Source organism: Acanthisitta chloris, unplaced genomic scaffold (assembly GCF_000695815.1).
Source record: "Acanthisitta chloris isolate BGI_N310 unplaced genomic scaffold, ASM69581v1 scaffold2609, whole genome shotgun sequence".
Classification (NCBI taxonomy): Eukaryota; Metazoa; Chordata; class Aves; order Passeriformes; family Acanthisittidae; genus Acanthisitta; species Acanthisitta chloris.
In genome coordinates, this window is record NW_008691951.1 from 99,330 (window position 1) to 122,956 (window position 23,627).

Consider the following 23,627-nt stretch of genomic DNA (forward strand, 5'->3'; position numbering starts at 1 on the left):
TCAGTGTTGAAGACAGAGATGAAGAAGGCATTCTACAACTCTGCCTTGTCTATGTCCCTGTTTATGAGGTGACTATCCTCATCCTGTAATGGGTCGATGTCATTTCTACACTGCCTTTTGCTCTTAATTTGCTTAAAGAAACTATTTTTATTGTCCCCCACAGTACTGCCCAGCTCCAGCTCCAATTGCACTTTGGCCCCACAGTTTTCTCCCTGCAATGGTGAGTTGCATCTCTGTACTCCTCTCGCATCACCTGACCCTGCTTCCACTAGGTATACACCAACCTTTCATGTCTCACCTCCAAAAGATTCCTAGTCAGCCAAGCTGGCTCTCTGCCTCATCTGCTGGACTTTGGACACTTAGGAATTGATTTCTGATAAGAAGTTCAGGATATTTCTTGATGCTCTGGATACATTTCAGGATTTATTTTTTTTAACTTAAATTCTACTTATGATCCAGCTGGGTATTAAGATGAGATTAGCTCTGTGTATTGTGTGTACTTTCATGGGCATTATAAACCCTGGTTAATCAAGGTCTATGAAACAATCTTTCTACAGAAAAAGAAAACTTTAGAAATTAAAGTACTGTAGATGATCAGGGTAATTTTGCATGAATATCCAACTGCTGCTGACAACTCCTTTGTGTATGCAGCAGGTGTGATTCTACCACTGTGTTTCTAATGAAACAATAAAGTACTTAAACTCACAATTTTACCTTTACCAACAGATCAGTACTCCACTGCACACTATAAATTTCTATTTATTTTTGATTGTTATAATTTGTTAGCTTATGAATTTGTGAATTGCTTTGGTGAAATTTTTCAAGCTCTCTTCTAGCTATCTACTATTACATTTTGTCTTTTTCTAAATTTAGACATATTTTATTTCCTTCCTAATGATTAATATCAAGAATTTTTCAAAAAGATGATTGTCATTCCCATATTTTTTGCACAGTTGATGATTGGAGACCAATCATATAACAAGGTCATTGCATGAAAAAGAAAAAAGTATAGCAATATTGTTTGTAACCCAATATTTTAAATCAAAAGCAGAAATATCTAGAACCTGTCTTTTAAAGGTATTAACAAGCTGTTGTAGACTACATGAAGTAATGAAGAATGTCTGAGACTATGTGTGCAATGTATTAATTTTAGCTAAGTATAAATGCAGGAATTTTCATATATACAAAGTGAAAATTCCTTCAGAAGCAGATGCAAATCCTAAACATCTCTCCCTTGCCCCCAACCCCACCTTTGTACTCATTTCTACCATAAAGGTACCATTGTTTTCCTTATCATCAGAATGATTCAGTATTAAGACCCATGAAGAAGAGTAGGAGTTCTGCATTCATCATCAGAAAATTTCTACACTTTTTTTCCTCTGTAAGACTTTTTGCTGATTTTGCTATTACTAAAGCTGTTGCTGACATGTGCTCTGATCATTTTGTTCAAGATTTAGAGATGCTGCTTGGGAGTAGGTGCAAAACTATGACCTTGATCTAGTGATCTGCAACAATATATTTTCAACTGGAAAGATGGTTACTCAAGTGGAACAAATGTGACCTAAACAGGTTACTGATGCAGATACCAAGGAGAACCTTTTGGTAAAAAGAGAGCTATACTGAAAACGGTAACACAGTATAGCAGTTCACTACCCTTAAGTCAGAGTGCAAGAAATTCCTGTAAAAACACTGAAAATCTATAACATGTACACAAAAAGAATCTTAGATATTTTTGAGTGAAAAAAGAATACTAAAATGTCACAAGGATTTGCCATAAAGTGCTATGAAAAAAAATCAGAAGACCTTTGGGAATATTCAGTTATTCTATGCGATCAGAATTGTCTAAAACCAACACAAGTTTTTTCCACTAATGTTTCTATCTTCATAAGTGTCAGAAATGACAGCTTTTCAACAGTGATTTTAGGCAATGGCTTTACTGCTGGGTGTTTTGTTTTATAATACAGTGTCATGTTTTGTTGCATATTTTTAATCTAGTCTAAAACTTATGAAAGTTCTTTAATTAATGATTTGCATCATGCAGTATGGTAGCCCACCTTTGCTCAGCAACAAAACACATGCCTGTTCTTTAAAAGCTGTTCTGTTCCCATTGAAACTTGCGCAAATAACGTGTTAAGAATAAAAAGAAACATTCGACACATGGACAAAAGCAAATGCTGGGGCAACTGCATCTCTTGCAGGAGGGTTGTGCACCCAGTGGAGCTCCCACCAGTGGGGAGGGGGTGATGGTGACCTACACAAACTTTGAGAGAGGGGGGGCACTGATCTGTGGTTGTGTGTTTATGTCTGTGTGTGTGAGAGAGATTACCTGGCTGTTCTCGTGCTTGAAAATACAGACTTTTGATGCATTTCCTAGAATCTGGCATGGAGGTTTATGAGGTGGCTGCAGGTGCAAGGTAGAGCCAGAGGACTGCACAGCAAGATGCCAACATGTTTCCAGTCCTATCCATACTGGCTTTGAAGGTGGTTCCAGCAGTGAACTGTCTCCAGAACAAGAGTCAGGATTTGTGCTGGAAGAAATTATTTGGTTTACTCTAAAGAAAATGCCACTAGTAACAACCATTAACAAAACTTTGGTGTTCAGGGAACATAAAATGGCTAGGGTATATAAAATAAAAAGGTTTCTGGCAGTATAGAAGTTCTCTAAATCATAGATCTGCCAGTCATGTGTCTTCTCTAGATCGTATACGAGGTGTTTTGTTTTTTTCTATGCACTTTAATCAGTGCCCTGGAAATGTCAGACAATACAGTAAGTATCAGGGAAGTAATGAGGAAGAACAGAAGGGTGTTCTTGGAAGAATAATCCCTCAAATGCACCCATGATACACCCAGCCTCTTGAGCTGTCTGCTTGACCCCATAGGTTGTGCCAACAGGTGTGAATACCAGGGAATTGCAAAGGTAAGAAGCTTCTGGGCTGATGAAATTTACCATGTGTGTGATAACTTTGGCTCTTCCCTTGTATTTGAAGCCATGGAGACTTCAGAATAGATCACTTCAAGATCTTCACTTTATTTCACACCATAACTGAATCAGAAGTTTCAGAAGATAATTACACTGGAAAAAAAATAAAGCCAGAATTTAAGTGATATAAAATAAGTACTGACAAACTACCAGATGGTATTAAAATCTGGATTTATTTTTTCGCTATTCAGAACTGCACTGCTAAATCAAAGTTCTTTAATTGCAAATTGGCCTATGAGACTGAATGTTCTGGAACATATTGAAAATCACAGGACTGAAAAGAAGGAAATAATAATGTTAATACTTATAAGAACTGGCCAAGAAGAGATTTTTAGTGTGATTTATACATTTAATTATCTCATTAGTGATTAGCCAGTGTATTTTGTATTCCTCTGGTGAAGTAATTAACCAAGGTCTACTTTTACTCTGCAATTACACTAACATGTTACAGAATCACAGAACAGCTGAGGATGGAAAGGACCACTGGAGGTCATCTGCCCATAATTTTTTTTCTCATAGATGCACAGGAAAAGACTGTTTCCTTAATTTCGATGTAACTCCAGTCCATAAAGCAATGTACTGCATTATGTTATTGGGGAGGTGTGTAAAGTGATGTCCCACACTGCCACCAGTCATCAGCCTATACTGGTTTCAGAGGTTGTTCCTCTCAAGGTGCAGGACTTCATTCTGCACAGCCTGCCTCTTATTTTGGTATTCTAATTTTCCCAAGAAAACCCACCATGATGACAACCTCATTGCTATGCTGTCTTGATGACTCTGATGAAAGACACTTCTCCATCTTGTTGTTCCTGGATACATATATATTTCATTATTCTTGCCCTGTTGAGTCTTTCAGAAACAGTTGGTAGCTGGTACACAATCTTGGCCTAAAGCTAATGGAATGATACTTGTGTTATTAGTGTATTTTAAAATTAAGGTAAATTATGCTGAAATTGTTTCCCATTGCTACCTAGATAAGTCTGAGAAAACACAGGATTATGCCATCAAACATTTTTATGCTTTTATAAAAAACTTAAATGTGTCCATATTTTGAAAAAAAATTAACTCCAGAAAGTATAAGAAAGAATACTGAAATATATTACATGGAGCTAAGTAAACACAGAATCATAGAATCATTTCAGTTGGAAAAGACCTTTATGAGCCAGTTCAACCATTAAGCCAGCACTGCTGAGTCCACCACTAAACCATGTCCCTATGTGCCACATCTACACATTTTTAAATACCTTCAGGGATAGGGGCTCCAGCAGCTCCCTAGGCAGCCTGTTCCAAAGCTTGACAACCCTTTCAATGAAAAAGTCTTCATAATATCCAATCTAAACCTCCACTGGTGCAATTTGCAGTCATTTCCTCTCATTCTATCTCTTGTTACTATGAAAAGATCCCTGCCTTCCTACAACCTCCTTTCAGGTAGGTGTAGAAATCCTTTTCTGCAGGCTAAACAATCACAGTACCCTCAGCTGTTCCTTCACATTACAACCATCTATTTCAGTAAAATTACTCACTCCTGATATTTGAAAACACTGGAGCTCTGTGGCTGAGACAGAATTGATACTTACATAAAGCAGGCAAGATTTCAGCGAAAAATTGTAGGTATCTAAATAAAAGCAGCAGGCAGATAGCAGCTTGGAATGATGGGCATAATTTCTTTTGGCTTATTGTCCTCCTGAGGTATTTTAAGGTTATGACTACATGATTCTTTAACATAACAAATACCCTTATGGAAAACACAGGTGAAAACAAACTAGCACTAAAAGCAGAAGAAACTCAGAGGATTGTTGACGACAGATGACATGATGTTATCAATAAAAATAATAGGATTGCAGGAGGGAACATCAGTTTCTCACTTCTCAGTTCATCTTCTGTGAACATCTGCTTACACCATGAGTAACAACAGCATGTTTATGTTCCTCCTTGACAGAAGCTGCTCCTGCAGTCAGACCAGGGCTGTGGCTGTCCCTGGTCTGTAGTGCCAACTACTAGAAACAGTGAGGTCTTTAACTTCCAGCCACTAGGGCTGTGTCATGAAAAACAGCTAGCATGGGGGAGGCTAGCATAAATAAGGAGGGCAGAAAGGCCATGACAGTGCTCAGGGGATCCACGAATGTGCCTGTGAACCTGGGGAGTGTGGTGTGTGTGCTTCTGCCTCTGCCAGCCCAAAAGGAGGAGGGGACGTGGCTGCCTGTGCCTGTGTCTTGTGTGAGTCTCAAATGTGAGAGCTGCTGGGAGCAGCACCTTGTCTGTGGCCATCTGTGTGACCAGTCTGTCCATGTCCTCTGTGCATCTGTGTGTGTCTGTGCCTGTCTTTGGGACACACACTTACTTAACTTCACTACTGGTTGAACCTGTCAATGAGAGAACAGCAGAAACATACTTCAGACTGAAAAGAGATCCTAGGCTCCATGCTGGGCTCCAGCAGCTGGGCAGGAGGGTCCTGGGCCAGGGCAGCTGGATCCAGGGGATGTTCTAACTTTCCTTAGCAGTTTGTGAATATTAGAATATTTACTTGCATTCTAATATCACAACAGGAATAAAAAATATATACCAAGTTCTTGATAATAATAATAGAAAATGCTAGCTGCAACATATCATGAATACTACCTATCATTAAATGTAGGAAGTCCCAGCCATGAATTCATTTGCATGCTGGATTAAGGAAAGAGTTGAGTAAAACAGAAAGGGTGAGGCATTTTATGGTGCTACACCCTCAGACTTTTAAGAAAAGACCTCAATAATTCATATCACATATATATATATGATCATATAGATATATACATATCTATGTATAAGTAAAAAGTATGCATATTTATATCAAACTTTTCAAAAGCACACCAGGGAGAAATATTCAGTAATAAACACATTGGACATTTTTATTTTTTAAAAGAAAAATATCTTCTTAAGTAGGTTTTGCTGTTTGTGTGTTATACAAATACAGAACTATAAGCACTCACATTCTGAAAATTAAACTCAGTTACTATACATTGTATATCTTGAATGAAAATGGAACTAAGATGAAGATAGGACGTTTACTCAAGATAGCTATGTGCATCAAATGGATGGATAATGAACACCATCAAATGTTTTATGCATGTGAAGACAAAGTGGTTTGCAGTAATTTCTACAACTTGCAAAATGCCATATAACAATCTTGATTGATTCCACTTTTTTTTTGTTTTACAAATTCCTACTAAATTGAAGATTAAGGAGGCAGATAGATTTTCAGTTTAGTCATCTCAGATGTGTATCTCAAAAAAACCAAGTAGAATTACCTAAGAGCAAAAACATATTTCCCTATTTTGGCCTTTCTTTACAGTATTTACAATAGGTTTTTCTGATATATCTCAAAATCAATAAGGTTTAAGTGAAATCTGCCATAAGAAATGCTTTGCTAGAAACAAAAGAAATAGAAAAAAATAAAACTAAACAAAAGCCCAGAAAAAAAAGGCATCTTCAAAGTTCATCAGAATAAAAGTAGCTTTATGCAGCTATGCTAGATTCATTCTTCTGAAATAATGATTTAGATAACTAATAAACCACATTTAATAAACCACATTTGAAAATCAAAAAGGATTGCACATGTTTAAAACTGCATTAAAGAAAATGCAACATGAGCATATAAGGAAGAATGATTGGACATCTCATAATTTCACATTTTAAAAGTGTCAATATTTTAATATATCCGTGGCAATAGCAAAGATCTTTATAAAAATATCTATACAATAATGAAAGGATTCAATCTTGCTTTATATAGACTAAAGATGAACCTCACTTGTTTACTATCAAGGCAATTTTTACAACAGGTTTTACATCTAGTCACAAGATTAATGAAAAACACATATTTAATATAAGTGTTTCGGTAAACTAACTCTTCCCCCTCTTCCCCCTCTTTTCACATTTTTATGGAAGAGTTTCTTGCTCATGAAACTTTGAATTTCTTTTTCCCCTGTATTTACTTAAGGGCTGTGATTCCATAAATAAAGAACTAATCCAGGACTTCGATGAGTTAATCTAGGACTATTCCAAAAGTAATATATATCAGTGGGTTTGGATCATGGTTACCATGACATTTTTGTTTTCTTTTTTTCAGACTTTCCTTGTCACTAGTGAGACAGGTTAGGACACCTCATGAGACATCAATCAGCCTTCTGTCATCAATGTAACACTGCTCAATTACTCATACCAGTCTCCTCTTGCTGCATAAGTATATTTTCCTCACACTTTTTCATAGCACCATTTAACATAGAACACACACATCATGTTCTATCACACAGCCTTTGCTCTGCATTTGGGATTCCAAGATGGCTGCAGGATGTTGTTGGATAACCATTCTTACAAATTGATGCATGTCCACTTCTTGCAATTGTTCATTTATTTCAGTCTATCATACTCCTGTATATGTGCACTTAGCCAGCTTCTGGGTACAATTAGATGATTAAATCCAAATTAGATAAGTCAGTGTGACAATATGATTGGGCAAAGTGAATGGAACATTGTCAGAAGCATATACCCCTAATCTATGAATGCATCTCATTCCATTGATGTGAACATATAGAGAAGATATGTTTCTTATGTGCACTCTTCAAATTAAAGTAATAAATAAGCAAAGGTGTGCGGAAACAGAGATTTAAATGAGGTTTTGTACATTTAGTAAATTAAAATTACAAAATTATCTCACTTTGTTCTTTCAATTCTATCCATTGAGTACTATGCTGCATTAATTTTTCGTGTCAGGCAAAATTCCAGTTGCTGTTAGCTGAAGTTTAATTATCACCATTTTTTTATGGAAAGGAAGATAATTATAGAAGAGATTTCAAAGCAAACTTGGCATGCTAGGCTACTTTTTATGTGATAGGCCATGCAACCTTGAAATACTTTCATAATATTGGCACTTATCCACTGTTTTGCGTGCTAGTTAATAAATTGCTAATTTGTTTAACTCATCTAGCTTTTATATGTAACTGTTTTATATTTTGTAGCAAATACCACGAAGCATTAAAAATACATCATTATGAATTGCAACTATCCATGTCAGCATTTCAGTGAAGAAAGTTGGGGGGGTGGGTGGGATAAATTATTAATTATTGAGGAGAGATAGTACAGTGTCAGCATAACCTACAGCCCAAATATTCAGCCTTGCTTTATGAACTGAGTTACTTTACAAAACATAAACAGCTGCAGTACCTGAGTTACTGGGAATACACATGGCATCAGCTGTAACAAAGGCTCCCACTATGCAGATGCTGCTCTGCCATACCAGGCCCCCAGTCAAAGCAGTTTTTATCTGCTATAAATATATATATAAGACCTGCTAGTTTTCAGTCAGAGCTTGCATCAACAGAGGGCTGAATATCTGTTGCTCTGTGTTCTTTCCTGCTGCTATAGAAATAAACTGCTTCAACCTGACCTGAATCTGCAAAATAGGCTACATGTGATGCTGCAGGGGTGCTATACTCTGTGTTCCTAAATATTTCTATATTTTGATTTGCTATACAAATGAGGAACAGATATTTATGGTAAATGAGAACAAATATACCTGCAACCAAATTGGGTGTATGGTCATTTCCTACCTGAATACTTGCGATGGTAGTAATTTGTCCTAAGTAAGAGGCAATTTGTATTTTAGGTATTTTATGATCCAAAGACAATGTTCTGTGCACATTCATGCCTAATATTTAACTGCACAAATGTTTATAAATTCTAAAAGTACTAAAATAATCCACAGGTACAATAAGAATATATATGTATATAATAATTGGTTCTTTCATCAACATTTCCTTATTATCATAGAACCATAGAGCAATTTTGGTTGGAAGTGACCTTAAAAGATCATCTAGTTCCAGCCACTCTTTCATGGACAGGGACACCTTCCATTAGACCACATTGTTGAAAGGCCAATCCAGTCCAGCCTTGAACACTTCCCAGTATTGGACATCCACATCTTCTCTGGGCAGTGTGTGCAAGTGTCTCACCCCCACAGAAAAAGATTTCTTCCTTATATCTAATCTAATGCCTACACCCAGTTTAAAGCCATTGCCTCTTGTCCTTTCACTACATGGCCTTGTCCTCTCTAGCTTTCTTGTAGGGTCCCTTTAGGTACTGGAAGGTTGCTATAAGGTCTCCTGGGAGCCTGCTCTTCTCTGTGTTGAACAGCCCCAGCTCTCTCAGTCTCTCTTCAAAGGAGAGATGCTCCATCCCACTGATCATCTTCATGGCCCTCCTCTGTACTTGCTCCAGAAGCTCCATGTCCTTAGGTTGGGGACCCCAGAGCTGGATTCAGTGCTCCAGAGGGAGCCTCAAGAAAGCAGAGTAGAAGGGCAGAATCACCTCTCTCAACCTGCTGTCCATGCTTCTCTTGATGCTGCCCATTTAATTTCCTTACAGGCACAGATGTCACACATCCTTCTCATTGCTGTAACTTTATGGGAAAAACATGCGATGTCATTTTGCAGACATTTCCACAGCTGTTTTGTGAAACATCTGCAAAATACTATACCTAGACAGAGATGTGAAATACTCAAGATATAATTTTGTGCTATACTTTTCTAAAGTAAGGTTTATTCTATATTAGGTCTAGTATTTCCGAAGGCAGTGTGCTCAGGTGGCCAAGAAGGCCAATGGCATCCTGGCCTTGATCAGGAACAGTGTGGTCAGCAGGACCAGGGAGGTGATTCTGCCCCTGGACTCAGCGCTGGTGAGGCCACACCTTGAGTACTGTGTGCAGTTCTGAGCCCCTCAGTTCAGGAAGGATATTGAGGTGCTGGAGCAGGTCCAGAGAAGAGCAGTGAGGCTGGTGAAGGGACTCAAACACAAGGGCTCTGAGAAGAGGCTGAGGGAGCTGGGGTTGTTTAGCCTGGAGAAGAGGAGGCTCAGGGGAGACCTTATCACCCTCTACAACTGCCTGAAAGGAGGTTGTAGCCACATGGGGGTTGGTCTCTTCTCCCAGGCATCTAGCAGTAGGACAAGAGGACATGGAGTCAAGCTCTGCAGGGAAGGCTTAGGTTGGATATCAGGAAGAGTTTTTTACAGAGAGAGTAATCAGGCATTGGAATGGCTGCCCAGGGAGGTGATGGATTCACCATCCCTGGAGGTTTTCGAGATGAGACTGGATGTGGCACTTAGTGCCATGGTCTAGTAACCACGGTAGGGTAGGGTTGGATGATCTTTGAGGTCTCTTCCAACCTGGCTGATTCTATGATTCTATGATTCAGACTAAATATAGACATGAAAATTTAAGATACTATGGAATTGTTAGTAAATATCATAAAAATAATAAAAGGCTTTTTGAGTATATAGGCTTATATAACAAAGCTAGCTTTTAATTCATTATTTTATTTCATTCTGGTCAAGAAATTAGTGGATTACACTTCTTACCAGAAATTAAAGCACAACATCATAATTCTATTCTCAACAAAAATATAGACATGAAAATTTAAGATACTATGGAATTGTTAGTAAATATCATAAAAATAATAAAAGGCTTTTTGAGTATATAGGCTTATATAACAAAGCTAGCTTTTAATTCATTATTTTATTTCATTCTGGTCAAGAAATTAGTGGATTACACTTCTTACCAGAAATTAAAGCACAACATCATAATTCTATTCTCAACAAATAAGAACAAAATATTTTACTAAAATTTCCACAGCTTCCAACTTTTCTTCACAATAAAATGGGGATAATTCCACCTTCCTTTGCTGTTGACAAAGTAGTAATCTAGTCAAAGCTAGTCGTCTAGGGTTTTTTCTATAGAAACGAATTTCTGACAAATTTCTCCATTGGAAGACCATGAATCATCCATAAGATTTTAGACAATGACTTACAGATGGAATACACTGCATACATACACTGTCTTTTATCCTTGATTAAAAAATGTGAAAGAAGAAATATTTGACTTATAAACATTTCTAGGAATATAAAACTATGAGAAATTAATATCACTACGTTTTTGAAAAATTTAAAACTCAGCTTTATTTCTCTAACATTATTATACTTTCCCTTAAATATCAGTAGACTTTCATTGTCTTGGCAGCCTTTCTTGACTGACTTATACACTCCCACATCAATTTTGTATTAGAAATTTATTTTACTATTTTCTCATAAAGCAAATGCAAATTATAACTTTTATAAAGCACAAAATATCCTATAATACCTTTGTTGTTATCCATTCCTCCAACAGCATAAAGTGTCCCAACTGTAGATTTTCTAGGCTTAGTTCTTGGGCTTTGCATGAGAGTTCTTCTCTCTGGTAAAAGATGATATTTCATGGCTTCCAGAATAAGCTTCTGGCACTCTAGGTCATCCTTAAAAAGCGCATGGTTTTCTAGGTCAGCCAATATCTGCAAATAACATGAAAGTGAATCAAAAATTCTAGAAATTCCTAAAAAGGCAACACCATGCAATGAGAGTCTATCACAAAATGCGTGTCATAAGTATATCCCTTCATTGTAGAACACACGGTTTTGCAGGGCTATTTTTCCTGGAGGAAGGACAGAAAAGTAAATAGCTAATTGATTTTTAAAATACATTTAGATCACTGTTTCACCAGCCATAAGATTATAGTCTTACTAATCTCTTACTGAAGGCATTGAAGAAAATGAATGTTCTCTTGTAGACTGACTTATCTTTAATGGTTTCCATTGTTGCACTGCAAGGGCCCAGAAGGCATCTCTTTGGAGGAAGATCCCTCATTTCTAAAACCAAACCAAAACAACCCTACCTCACAACAACCACAAAACAAAACAACAACAACAACAACCACCAAACAAGAACTTGCTTATGCAAGTTTTGAATCTGTTGGTTGTCTGTATTATTGGCAAAATAAGGGACTAATATTCAAGGCAATGTAACTATCTTTACTATCGGCTTAAAAACTACAATCAATAGTTACAAACACAAAGATGCTCCATGCATATAGCTGAAAGAATATTTTATTATCTTTCCAAGAAACAAGTCTGCAAGTTATAAATATTACGTATTTGATTCACTTGCCAGTATGTAGATATCTACCAGGTTTTGAGATGCTGTAAATCACCTTGTAAGTACTCAAGATCCCATTGAACTAATCAACCTGGGCTAACCTCACAGCTGACCCAGCTTTCAGCGAGAGGTTGGATGACAGACCTCCCGAGGTCTACTCCCACCTAAATGATTCTGTTACTCTGTTATGTCACTGATGTCAGACCAGCAGAGTGCAATGCTTACGCAGATTTTCTGCCATATCTGCCAGACCCATGTAGATATCTCAGATACCCTAATCCAAATTCAGTCAAATTCTCAATGTCTATATTTAGGCAATTGAGTACTACATGTAGATGCTGATCCCTATATTCTGCTGCCTATCAAATTAGAGCAGGTTTTAGTTGCATATGGCAGCATATCTGTACAGTGTGATAAATTTCAAGATCACATAGTACATCTATCTGGGAGACAAAATGATTTTTAAAGAAATGGCTAAAGGCCAAAAAGCAGGAAAATTTAGTTCTCAGAGTCTGAGGATATATCTGCCCACAGACCTACATATGAAAACATATGCAAATTGTTTTGCAGATGCCTAAACACAGAAAGCTAGATTTTAAGGACTCTCAGCAATATTATCTGAATTTCAATGGCTGCTGAATGCATGAATATCCTTTGTCAATCTCTCAGCTTTTTGCAGGTAACACATTTTCTGTGACATCTAAAATATTAATAGCTTGCACAGGTAGACAGTTGTGTCCTGCTTCTGATTTTAGGCATCAGTCATGAAATCAATCTATTCAAGTACAAAGAAAGGCAACAGACACTACAGCATCTGAACTGGTGAACCAGAACTCTTATTTTACATGGCTGATGACCTAACAGATAACAGATATGCTTATTAAAGGAAGTGAATAAGGAGGCTCATCTGCTCTACAGAAAACATGTCTCCAAATGTGGCCATATGTCAATGTCTGATGAGCAAACCATAAAATTATTTTTGAATACATAATAATTCCCCAATGTCCAACTTTCAGATTAGAGATGTTCTGAGGTGGAGGTCTTTTCCATGAAGTATGTAATCTCAGAAGTCTTATCTTCCATGAAGTAGCTCAATCTTCCTTTGAACTCATGCATATTTGTTGCATCCACAATATACTCAGCCTATTACTCACTGCACGTGAAGGTTTACCTCCCTCGTTTCAAACCTGGATCCTGTTGCATTGTTTGCATTTGCTCCATTTTTTCATACATTTCTTTCTTTCACTACCCCCTAATTCTTCTGTTGAAAAAGAGAATAATGAATAGCTCATCCCTGACATACCAAGTTTCTTAAAATATTCTAGACTTCTGTCATAATTTCCACTAGTCGACTATTTTCTAGACTGAGACACCTTAGCTTTGTTAATCCTTACTTAGATGAAAGAAAAAGCATATCTTTAATTACCCTTGTTGGCTTTTCCTGAACTTTTTAGATAGATTGATTTTGTTGGATTCTTTTTGTGAAGGGATCAGTACTGCACACACTATTCACCATGAACTTTTGTGGGGGCACAATGATGTGCTATGTATTGTTATCTTTTTCTTTTCTAATAACTTGCAGCTTTTGATTTTGAAGAGGTATTTGAACAATGCCCTTAATAACATCCTTCGGTCAGCCCCAAAGTGGTCAGCCAGTCAGACTAGATGATAGTTGTAGGTCCCTTCCAGCTGAACTATTCTATTCTATTCCCTTTTATTCTATTCTCTTCTATTATTCTTTTCTTTTCTATTCTATATTCTTGCAGAGGGAATAGGTAATACAAAGGAAACCAAGGGTTTGCAAACCATTAGTTTGCACAAGGACTGCATAAATAATTAACTTACAATATTTTCAATGTAGTAATCCTGATAGTCATGTTTCCTTCTTGGATGTGAAAGTAAATGCCCCAATGAATATATGCTGTATCACAAATGTACCATTAAGAAGGCTAAACCAAACATAAAAATTTATAATTTCTTTTGTCACTAAACCTATGGGGTAAACACAATGGTGTTCTATCAGTTAAGACAAAAGAACGTTAAAGGAGCGAAAATATGAAAGCAAATGACAGCCATGTTCCTTGATGATAATGTTTTCAGAAAATATCACTGAATGTGGTCCAGGCTAATAGCTTTATGTAAACGTTTGCAAATAGACTAGGCACCAGCCACAAATGATCCCACAGTCATGAAAGCAAAAATAAATGTAAGAAGGAAAAATACAGTTGAGATACAAAGGGGCTGACAATGTATGTATCAATACATTTTGGAGACTTCAAATATCCTTCAAGACTCCCGAATAGATAACTGTCAATGTGCCAAATCTGGATTGATGTTTCAACAAATGAAGGCATGAGATTGAAGTTTTCCCTCCCAATCAATAATGAATATCTCATATTCTTTCTTTCATTTAGGTATATACGGTATTTGAAAACTGTCATATCAACTTCCTATGTCTGGTGGGAAAAGCACTTTGCACCTCTTACATGGAAAATGAAATATATAAGTCCCTCCAAATATTTGTTCTCCAAAACTTTATCCTTATAAAACTACAGTATCTATCATGTTCATTTTAATAAATGTGCATGATCATTTATTAAGAAACTACAAAAACCTTTTTGAAACTGACTGCAAAACCAAGAAAAATACTGAAACTGGCTAATATGAATTCACTCTCAGATAAATATTACAGAAAAGATATGAAAGTAAATCTGCTGCTCCTTTGAATTTGTCACAACTTCCATTCTGGCTTCTTCCTAGGATATATGTATCTTTAAAGGTAATTTGCTTCTACTGGTCTGTATACTGTAAGGCCACATTCCTTTGACCAGAGAAATTCAGTAAGATGGAGTCAATATCATACACATAATTATCTTATGTTGAAGTCTTACTCTACACTTACCTGTGTCTAAATTTCAGATAATTTTAACAGGAAGAAGTCTCATTTGAAAACCAAGTTCACTAAACTGGCATTAATACTATGGTAAGACTAAAACAATATATACTTCCCTCTATAATATGAGTGCTTTGAGGCTGAAAGCTGAAGGAAAATGGCCAGCTCCCAAAGCCTGCTATTTTCAGTCAAAATAGCAGTCACTTAAAAATTTATCAATAACTGCTTTACAATGTACTGTTCTGTCTTATTTGTGAACTCTGTTCTGATCCAACATAAACAGTCTTTGTGTCTAATTTCATGATTTACAATTTCAAGATTCTATTCCCTCATAGCTAGTGAGTTTTCACACTGACTGTAATGATATTATGCAAAATACAGCATTTGCATATGTCTTTACACTTAATGAGTTAGAGTCAGTACAAGAATAGTAGAATAGCGGGACTTTATTTTTTCAGTATTTCTTGATCTAAATTGAGCATCAAGAAAATTGTCTCTAAGGTTGGAGTCCAATTAGTTTTTTAATTTATTTACCTTCTCTAGCACGTAGAGGAAAACAAAATTCTCAGGAAGCTATTTAAGCTATCATTTTTAACAACTTTCCAAATAGTTCCTTACAATCTTGTCATCCACTATATCAATGGAAGGGCTCCAAAACTTCAGATTATCAAAAAATTCAAAGCAAGTGTTTTGTTTGCTAGCTGTGATAAGGGTTTATCTGTATGTGTGTATGCCTGTTCTGATGTTGGTTATCAAGCAATTAATGTTACTAAGAACATTACAGTATTCATATTATTGAAGAATATTATAAGAAGAATATCAAAGTATGCTAATAAGCAGTGGCATTAAGCATATATCATAACACCAGGTTAAATTTTATTTCATAATGTTAAGATTTTTGACATACTCTTTTTGTGATATTTTTTCCTTTAAAGTGTTCAACATACTGCTCAGTAGACTAAAAATCAGAGCTCTGATGACAAATCATGTTCAGATTTTAGGCAAGTTGATGTCTTCTCTTGCAAAATGATTTAACATACGTTTAGAACTACGGAACCAAATAGTGTACTCTGTCAACATTAACTTGACAGAATACAGGCACAAGAGAGCTAAGAAATCAAATTATCAGTTTTCTCTGCACAAATTTGAGTTAATATTAAGTTGCATGTATTTTCTAATGCTTAATGAAATTAATGAAATTGATGACAAGGGTTTTTACAACGAGTTTATTATATCAGTAAGCACTAAAATCTAACAATAATATTCGTGACTTCTTTTCAGAATGATGCTTCTTTATTCAGGGGTTCCAATCTGTGCCTAGGCTCTTAAAACAAATATTTATCTCCAAGATCCCACAACTGAGTTGCCAGGTACTTCAAATAAAGAAGCAATCATCCATGAAAACTGTTCTGTCCTAAAATTATGAGATTTCATGCACTAAGCCACAAATAAAGGCTGAATCTTTCAGATTAGAAATTCATCTTAGAAATGAAAAAAAAAAAAAAAGAAAAAATTAAAGCAGACCTGTGTTTAGTTCCCTAAAAGAAATAAAAATATACTCAGTAGCCAAATCAGATTTTTTTCTGCCAAAAACTCCACCTTAAATTACTATAAAAGGAACAGTTATAGAAAAAAACTGCATTGTGTCATACATACGATTCCGATGTCTTTTTCCAACTGGGAAGTTATGGCAATTTTAAAGAAAATATGAATTTCTCTCCTGCTCACTTTTTTTAGCACATGAGCTGACTTGTCATTAACATTGTATTTCTGAATCTCCTAATAGCTAAACCCTGTGAGTGAGGGGAAAGAACAAGAAGAAGTTTAAATTGAAGCTACTATTTAGAAACAAAGTCATATAAAGCTGTTCCATGTTGTCTAAATTACAATAATCTGCTTCAATGTTTTTCTACTTCATATATTTCCTTATTAAATCAAAATAATCAATAAATTTTTATTAAATCAGGATGTACTTGATCAGGAAATTCAGTTAATAAGGATGCTTTCCTGGAAACCATATTGTGTTCAGCTTGCTCTTCCATGGCTATGACATACTTCATTAAGAGAGAGTTGTGTCTAACATTAAATAAAGATTTCAGGGCTTACTAACATGTGGAAACTTACAGAGCTGCCACTTCTCAGAAGACTCATATCAGTGCTACTTCAGCATAGTTAATTTTAGCATTGCTAGAACTTCTCAGACGAGCATATCATCATCTTTCTCATTTTTTCCCAGTTAAAACCCCCACTAAGTCCTTTCTCAGATGTTCTTCCAAATTAGTTTCAACACCATGCTGCAGAGACCAGGCATGTTTCAACTCAGTGAAGCATATTCAATTTGAGATCTGGAGTGTAAAGTACTTGAATACTGCCAAAAGGAAAGACAAGTCTAATGAGCAGAAAAGGAGAAGTTTGGTACTAGTACAGTGACTGACAGTGGGTGCACCATGGGACTGTGTCAATTGCTACCTGCCTTGCTGTTACACTCTGCTCCCACATTCCTTCTATGGGAGCATCTCTGCATTTCCTGCTTCCTGACACATCTCCCCCAGTCCCTCTTTTATCCCAGATTTGCAGCTATGATCAAGGTGATAGTATTAGTGATTTGATTAGTAGATTTGAATGATATTAAATGAAAGCTCACATATTCTACATAAATTATCATCTGAGAGATGGGAGGGGCCCTTTTTACCCTGTTGAACATGTGACATCTAGAATGAAATTCACGCACTACTAGGGAAAAAAGAACACCACCTGCCTGGAAAAAAAAATCATCACCCTCTCCTTTCCTGAACCTCACTCTTGGAAGAGACTACAAGGCAGTTCTCTGCCTCTTCCAGAGAACCTCATACTTCTGAAGAGCCACAGAACACTCCCTGGTTATTTAGACAGAGCTTTCTACCTTGTGAAAAGTGTGAGGTGTGACACCATTTAGTCAGTCAGGGTGAGCTAAACCTCAAATTCCACCACCTTAGTATGTGCCTCAAACACAGTAATTAGGGCAGATCATGAAACACTATAGGGTTCATAACACTAAAATGAAAGACTCAGATATTTCCTCCAGGACATATTAGGGCTATAAAAGTGAACAAGTGAGAAAGTGCTCCCTGCACGCCTAAGTAAGGTACTAAGCACATGTAAAAGTTTCAATCTACAATCCAAGAGATTGCTGCTGCCAAAGGAGGGATAGCATCATTTCAAATTATGCTTTTTGTGGTCTCTATCTGCCTATGACTATTTACTATGACTCAGAGTCTTGCATACTCCTTAACAGCACATAATTATTCTATACCCTGATTAGAATAAAGTTTCATACCCAAACACATTCATTTTACCATAGACAGAAAACAATTTCCAGCTCTGTAAAAACTGCCCCGGTGTCTAGAGGCATTCTCCCTGTTAAAACCCTAAAGAGTCCTGTGCCCTTAGAAACTTACATGCCAATGTCGTGTGGAACACAGGATTAGAATTATCTTAACGGCATTAATAATTGTAACAGAAGAACAAAAAGTTTAAAGCCCTTTAAATAGTTCATGAATAAAAGAAATGAGGATTTTATGGCACATTTTTAACAAGTCCCTTTCTTGACTCAAAATATATCTGAAGTCACTTGACAACCTTGAGTCAGAGAAACACATTACCATATGAAATAAAAATCTGGAGAAGTAATGACCTAAAGTTTGCATATTGAATGGTTTTCAAGAGAGATATTTGATTAGCTCACATTGTTCTTTTATGTGTCTTCTCCCATGTACAGATTTGTTACGGCTGGTTATTGTTGATGATCATAGTAATCCAGCTACCAGGAAAAGAATAGAGACTTCTGAAGTGTAAGGTCATGATTGTTCTTTGTACAGATTAAAATGAAGAGCAAATAAAGGGTTTATATAAATTTCTGGAAAGTACGGAAATACTTCTCTGAAACTTTCTATAGAAAGAGTTCTCAGTACACTTTCAAATCTTACCATGCTTATGCTGCTCTAGCTGATAGGAAACAACATGTTTCTATGGACAAAGCTCCAACTGAAGAATTTTTTGTCTGTCTGAAGCTGGGAGAGGTCATTACTCCTACATCATAATACTGGCATATGAATGTAAGCATTTCAGCTGCCTAATCTGATGAAAGGAATGAATTGTTTGACACTTTGTATTTTACACAAGGGAACTTCAAGAAATCCCTGTACTACTATTGTAACTGCAGCTTTCAATTTAAATAATTGCTATTCCGAATAAAATTATATAAAAGTATACCCATTTTAAGAAGTATCAGTTAGGCTATTTATGCCCCACTGCAAACACGAAGGGGAAAAAAACCCCACAAAATGGTACTTCTTTATTTACCAAACCCAATAAACTCTGAGCTAATTCTTCTGGCTACAAACCTTCTTATTATAAACACTAATTGTTTAATAACGTGTAAATTTCTTTAAAAACTTCTGATCTTATGGGATATACATAATAATGAGTCAGTACTTGTGCTGGTTTGGGCTGAAGCTGTGTTAACTTTCTTCAGGGTGGCTAGTATGGAGCTATGTTTAGGATTTGTGCAGCACACAGGGTTGATAATGCAGAGATGTTTTTGTTGTTGCTGCACGGTGCCTACACAGAGCCAAGGCCTGTACTGCTTTCCGTATTGCCTCACTGGCAAGGAAGTAGGGGTTGCATGGGAGATTGAGAGGAGACACAGATGTAACAGGTAGCCCAAACTGAACAAAGGGATATTCCATACCGCATGACATCATGCTCAGTTTATAAAGTGGAAGAAAGAAGGAGGAAGAGGGGACAAGTGCAGTCATGGTGCTTGTCTAACCAAGGAATCGTTACATGTGACAGGACTCTGCTCCCCTGAAGATGGCTGAGCACCTCCTGCCCATGGGAAGCAGTGAATTAATTCCTTGTTTTGCTTTGCTTGTGTGTGTGGCTTTTTGTTTTCTCTATTAAACTGTCTTTATCTCAACCCATGAGTTTTTCTATCTTTTACCCTTCTGATTCTCTCCCCCATTCCACTGGTGGGGGAGTGTGTGAGCAGCTGTGCGGTGTTCGGTGGCTGGCTGGGGTTAAACCACAACAATACTTTAAATTTTTGTTTCATTGTGAGACACTGGAACACGTTGCCTAGAGAAGTGGATGCCTGCACCATCCCTGGCAGTGTTTAGGACCATGTTCAATGGGGCTTTAAGCAATCTGGTCTAGTGGTGGCATCTCTGCCCATGGCAGGTGGGTTAGGTATAGATTATCTTTAAGGGCACGTCCAACTCAAACCATTCTGTGATTCTATGCTTTAAAAAAGAAAAAAAAAAAAGAACAAAAAAATGTAAACTTCCTTGAGACATCTGAACTGTTCTGCAGCTGGCAAAAGAAGAGGAACTGTCATTTACATGTTTCATAGTAATTTGGTCTTGGAACCAGCATGTTTTTCAGGCCAATTTGTAGTGATTGTAAATATTTCTTTTTTCAAGAACAACCTGATATAAAACTTACTTATTTCCATTTAAAGTAGGGTTTATAGGTAGAGACAACAGTATACTGATCTTATATTATTAATAGCATATCAAACAGATCAATTTCTGTATGAATACATTTGGTCATGTAGCAGTTAATTCATGATTTTGCCTGAATGACTCAATCTATGTTTTCTCTGAGATTGAAATGATGGTTGATATGCACAAGATCTTTAGTTTAGTCCATAGGTGTTGAATTGGCATCAGCTATTATTAAAAACTTAAACAAAATTAATGGCAAATAATTTAAACACTAATCTCAGTAAGAAGGTTTAAATTAGGAATAATTGGTTCCACTTAAACTGTGATTTTATATTATTAGAAATCTTGCTAAAATTTAGCTAGATAAGAATGAATGTTGCTTTTCATGATCTAGGTAATACAATACTTTAACTTTTTTTTCTAGAAGAGATGTAAGTCTTCATTTTTTTTAATGAGAGGTCTTATAAGGTTGAGAAACGAAACAGCATAACAAAGGTGGCACCTTTTTTCTGTAACATATGCTGACTTGGCTCAAATAAACTTGATTTTCTGATGCAGAGTCTTTTTAATCTAGATTAACACATTCCAGATGATTCCCAAAGCTGACTATATCAAGTTTTATCCTAAGTCATTTTATCTACTTAGTGTCACAAATTTTTTGAAGGAAAATTGTACTGAAAATTCTGAAAATGAATACAATATTCATTCACAGAGAAAATTCAGACTTAGCACTTATTTCTAGGAAGCATAATAGTAATTTTGAGCTAATCAATTACCAAATAGTCTTCACAAATTTTTCAGGAGGCCATGTAAGTTTTTCCACATTTTTGGTGATTATTTACCAGGCATTACAAGCAGATTCAATTTAATTATTTGACTCCATGAGAAATATCCAGGAACAAAAGCATAAATTCAAATACTCTTTGTGGGGCTCAAACAGATTCATGATTAGGCTTTCAATGTTGCATCATCTGAATGTAAAACTTTTTTTTTCTGCAGAAAATATATCCCGTTTCTTCATACTTTTTCTTCTTTCTATTATTTCAGTTGAAAATTTACTGCCCATTTTTCTGATCAGTTTGCCAGTTTTGTCTGGGATAGAGTTGTATTTCTTCATCGTAGCTGGTATGGGGCTGTGTTTTAGATTTGTGCTGAAAGAAGGGTTGACAACACAGGGATATTTTAGCCATTGCTGAACAGTGCTTCTAAGAGTCCAGGACCTTTCTGCTTCTCACCCCACCCCACCAGCAAGGAGGCTGGGGGTGTATAAGAGGCTGGGAGGAGACACAGCTGGGACAGCTGATCTCAACTGACCAAACAGGTATTCCAGATCATATGGCATCTCAGTTGATGATAAGCCCGGATAAGCAGGAGGAAGGGGGGATGTTTGGAGTGATGGTGTTTGTCTTGCAAGTCACCATTACACATAATAGAGTCTTGCTCTCACACAGATTGAACACTTGCTTGGTGTTCAATTCCTTGCATTGCTTATGGATGTGTCTTTTGCTTCACCTATTAAACTGTCTTTGTCTGAATATATGAGTTTTCTTACTTTTACTCTTCTGATTCTCTCCCCTATGCCACCAGCATGGAAGGTTGAGCAAAGAGCTGTGTGGAGCTGAGTTGTTGGCTAGGGTTAAAGCAAAACACCAGCTTTTCCAATCTTACACAACTGTACTGCATAGTTTCTGTGTGAAGGTGCTTAGATGCTTGTAAAAGTGGATAAAATCCAGCATGCAGAATTCTCCAATATGTTGGGTTAGTTCTAAATTAATTTTCTTCCTTTGTTCAAGGTAAAAATGAAAGATAATTATGAAATTAATAACAGGAAGGTACTAGGGGATGGAATTAAAGTATGGATTCTTTCAATATCACTAATTTTTGCTCTTGTAACATTAAGAAAATATTCTGATTAACATCTATTCTTGAAAAGAACAGATTTAAGTAAGAGCATTATGGCTTTCTTGACAATGCAAAATATTCATTTACATGCCTGCATTCAAAATTTAAATGCTTTCCATTAGTAATATTATTAACTATTCTCAAGTAAAATCAGGGAGATATTTCAGTCATCAGTAACATTTTAAAATAAGGAAAAATACACCACAAATTTTATTTTTAGACACATCAAATTAAAGATTCATGAAAAAAAATGTCCTAAATGAACAGGAATGAGAACAGCAGCACATTTGCACTATTTAAGTGAGAAACTGAAAGTATCTGGGGATATTGTTTAAGTATACATTGTTACCATATTTAAGAATTATAGAGAAGAATCAATTTTTAAAACTTTAAAACTTCCAATTAAAATTTAACGCTTACAAAAAGACATCAGAAAATACATATTGATTTCAAAATGGGGCCAGTTTTGCACGAAAAATTTAACTTAATTTTGCATAACTTCAAGGTGCAACTTTAAGAATAATATAATGTGAATTTAATACAAATATACTTCTGACTTCTTATAACTCTTTATTTTAAATTACTGTATTTTAAATGTAAAGTCCATTTCAGTCATAAAATTATTTCCTGCCAATTTTTTGCACTTTGAGGATTGGCTAAGGTACTACCAAGTGTCATTCTTTATCCAGATCATGATTTGCAAATAATTCTTATCTAAAGTAAATTAAAACACTTAAACTTTCCTTTACTCTCCCCTTTAAGTTTTAGACAAGTAAAAAAATACAAAAGTTGTTTACTTTTTGGGACTCCTAAATGTAGAGATCAAAAGGTCTCAAACTGATCGCATATGGAGCTGAAGTTTAAACTCCATTTCTAAATTCCATTTTATCCATATGAACCTTGGCAATATTACTTAAAGACTTTTTCGTTTTGCTAAGAATTGAATGAATTGAGCTGAATCCAACATAATCATCTGTTTTACTCACCTGACTTGTAATCAGAGCACTTAAATTGAAAACCCTTTAAAAAACTTATACCTTATTTATCAGCTTGAGTTATTCTTGCTTTTAAACAACCATTTCAATGTTGTCTTGGAAATAAAATAATGAAAAATATCTGCAATTAATAATTTCTCAAATTTAGCACGTCTCATATTGTCTTGTTTTCTACCATTTTCTTTCAGCTCATTGAACTTTTTGGATCTGTTTGGAATTCTTTTCTTTTATTCATGTTTAATTAATTATTTTAGTAAAGTCATTTTAGCTCAGAAATTATTTCCAGGCATTTTTCTGTGGTAACACAAATATTCAGTACATGAAATTCAATATTTGTGTTGCTCATGGAGTAAATTATTCATAATGTGTTAGTCAAGCCA

General features: G+C 35.9%; 1 protein-coding gene across 1 annotated transcript in view; it reads right to left on the bottom strand.

Moving 5' to 3' along the window:
* The window catches only part of KLHL1 (kelch-like family member 1), a 132,699-nt gene that overhangs the window by 43,176 nt on the left and 65,896 nt on the right, over positions 1-23,627 (bottom strand). The window contains exon 5 of the mRNA XM_009082453.1: positions 11,148-11,334. Within this exon, the coding sequence (XP_009080701.1) occupies positions 11,148-11,334 (187 nt within the window). The remainder of the gene's footprint in view (positions 1-11,147; positions 11,335-23,627) is intronic.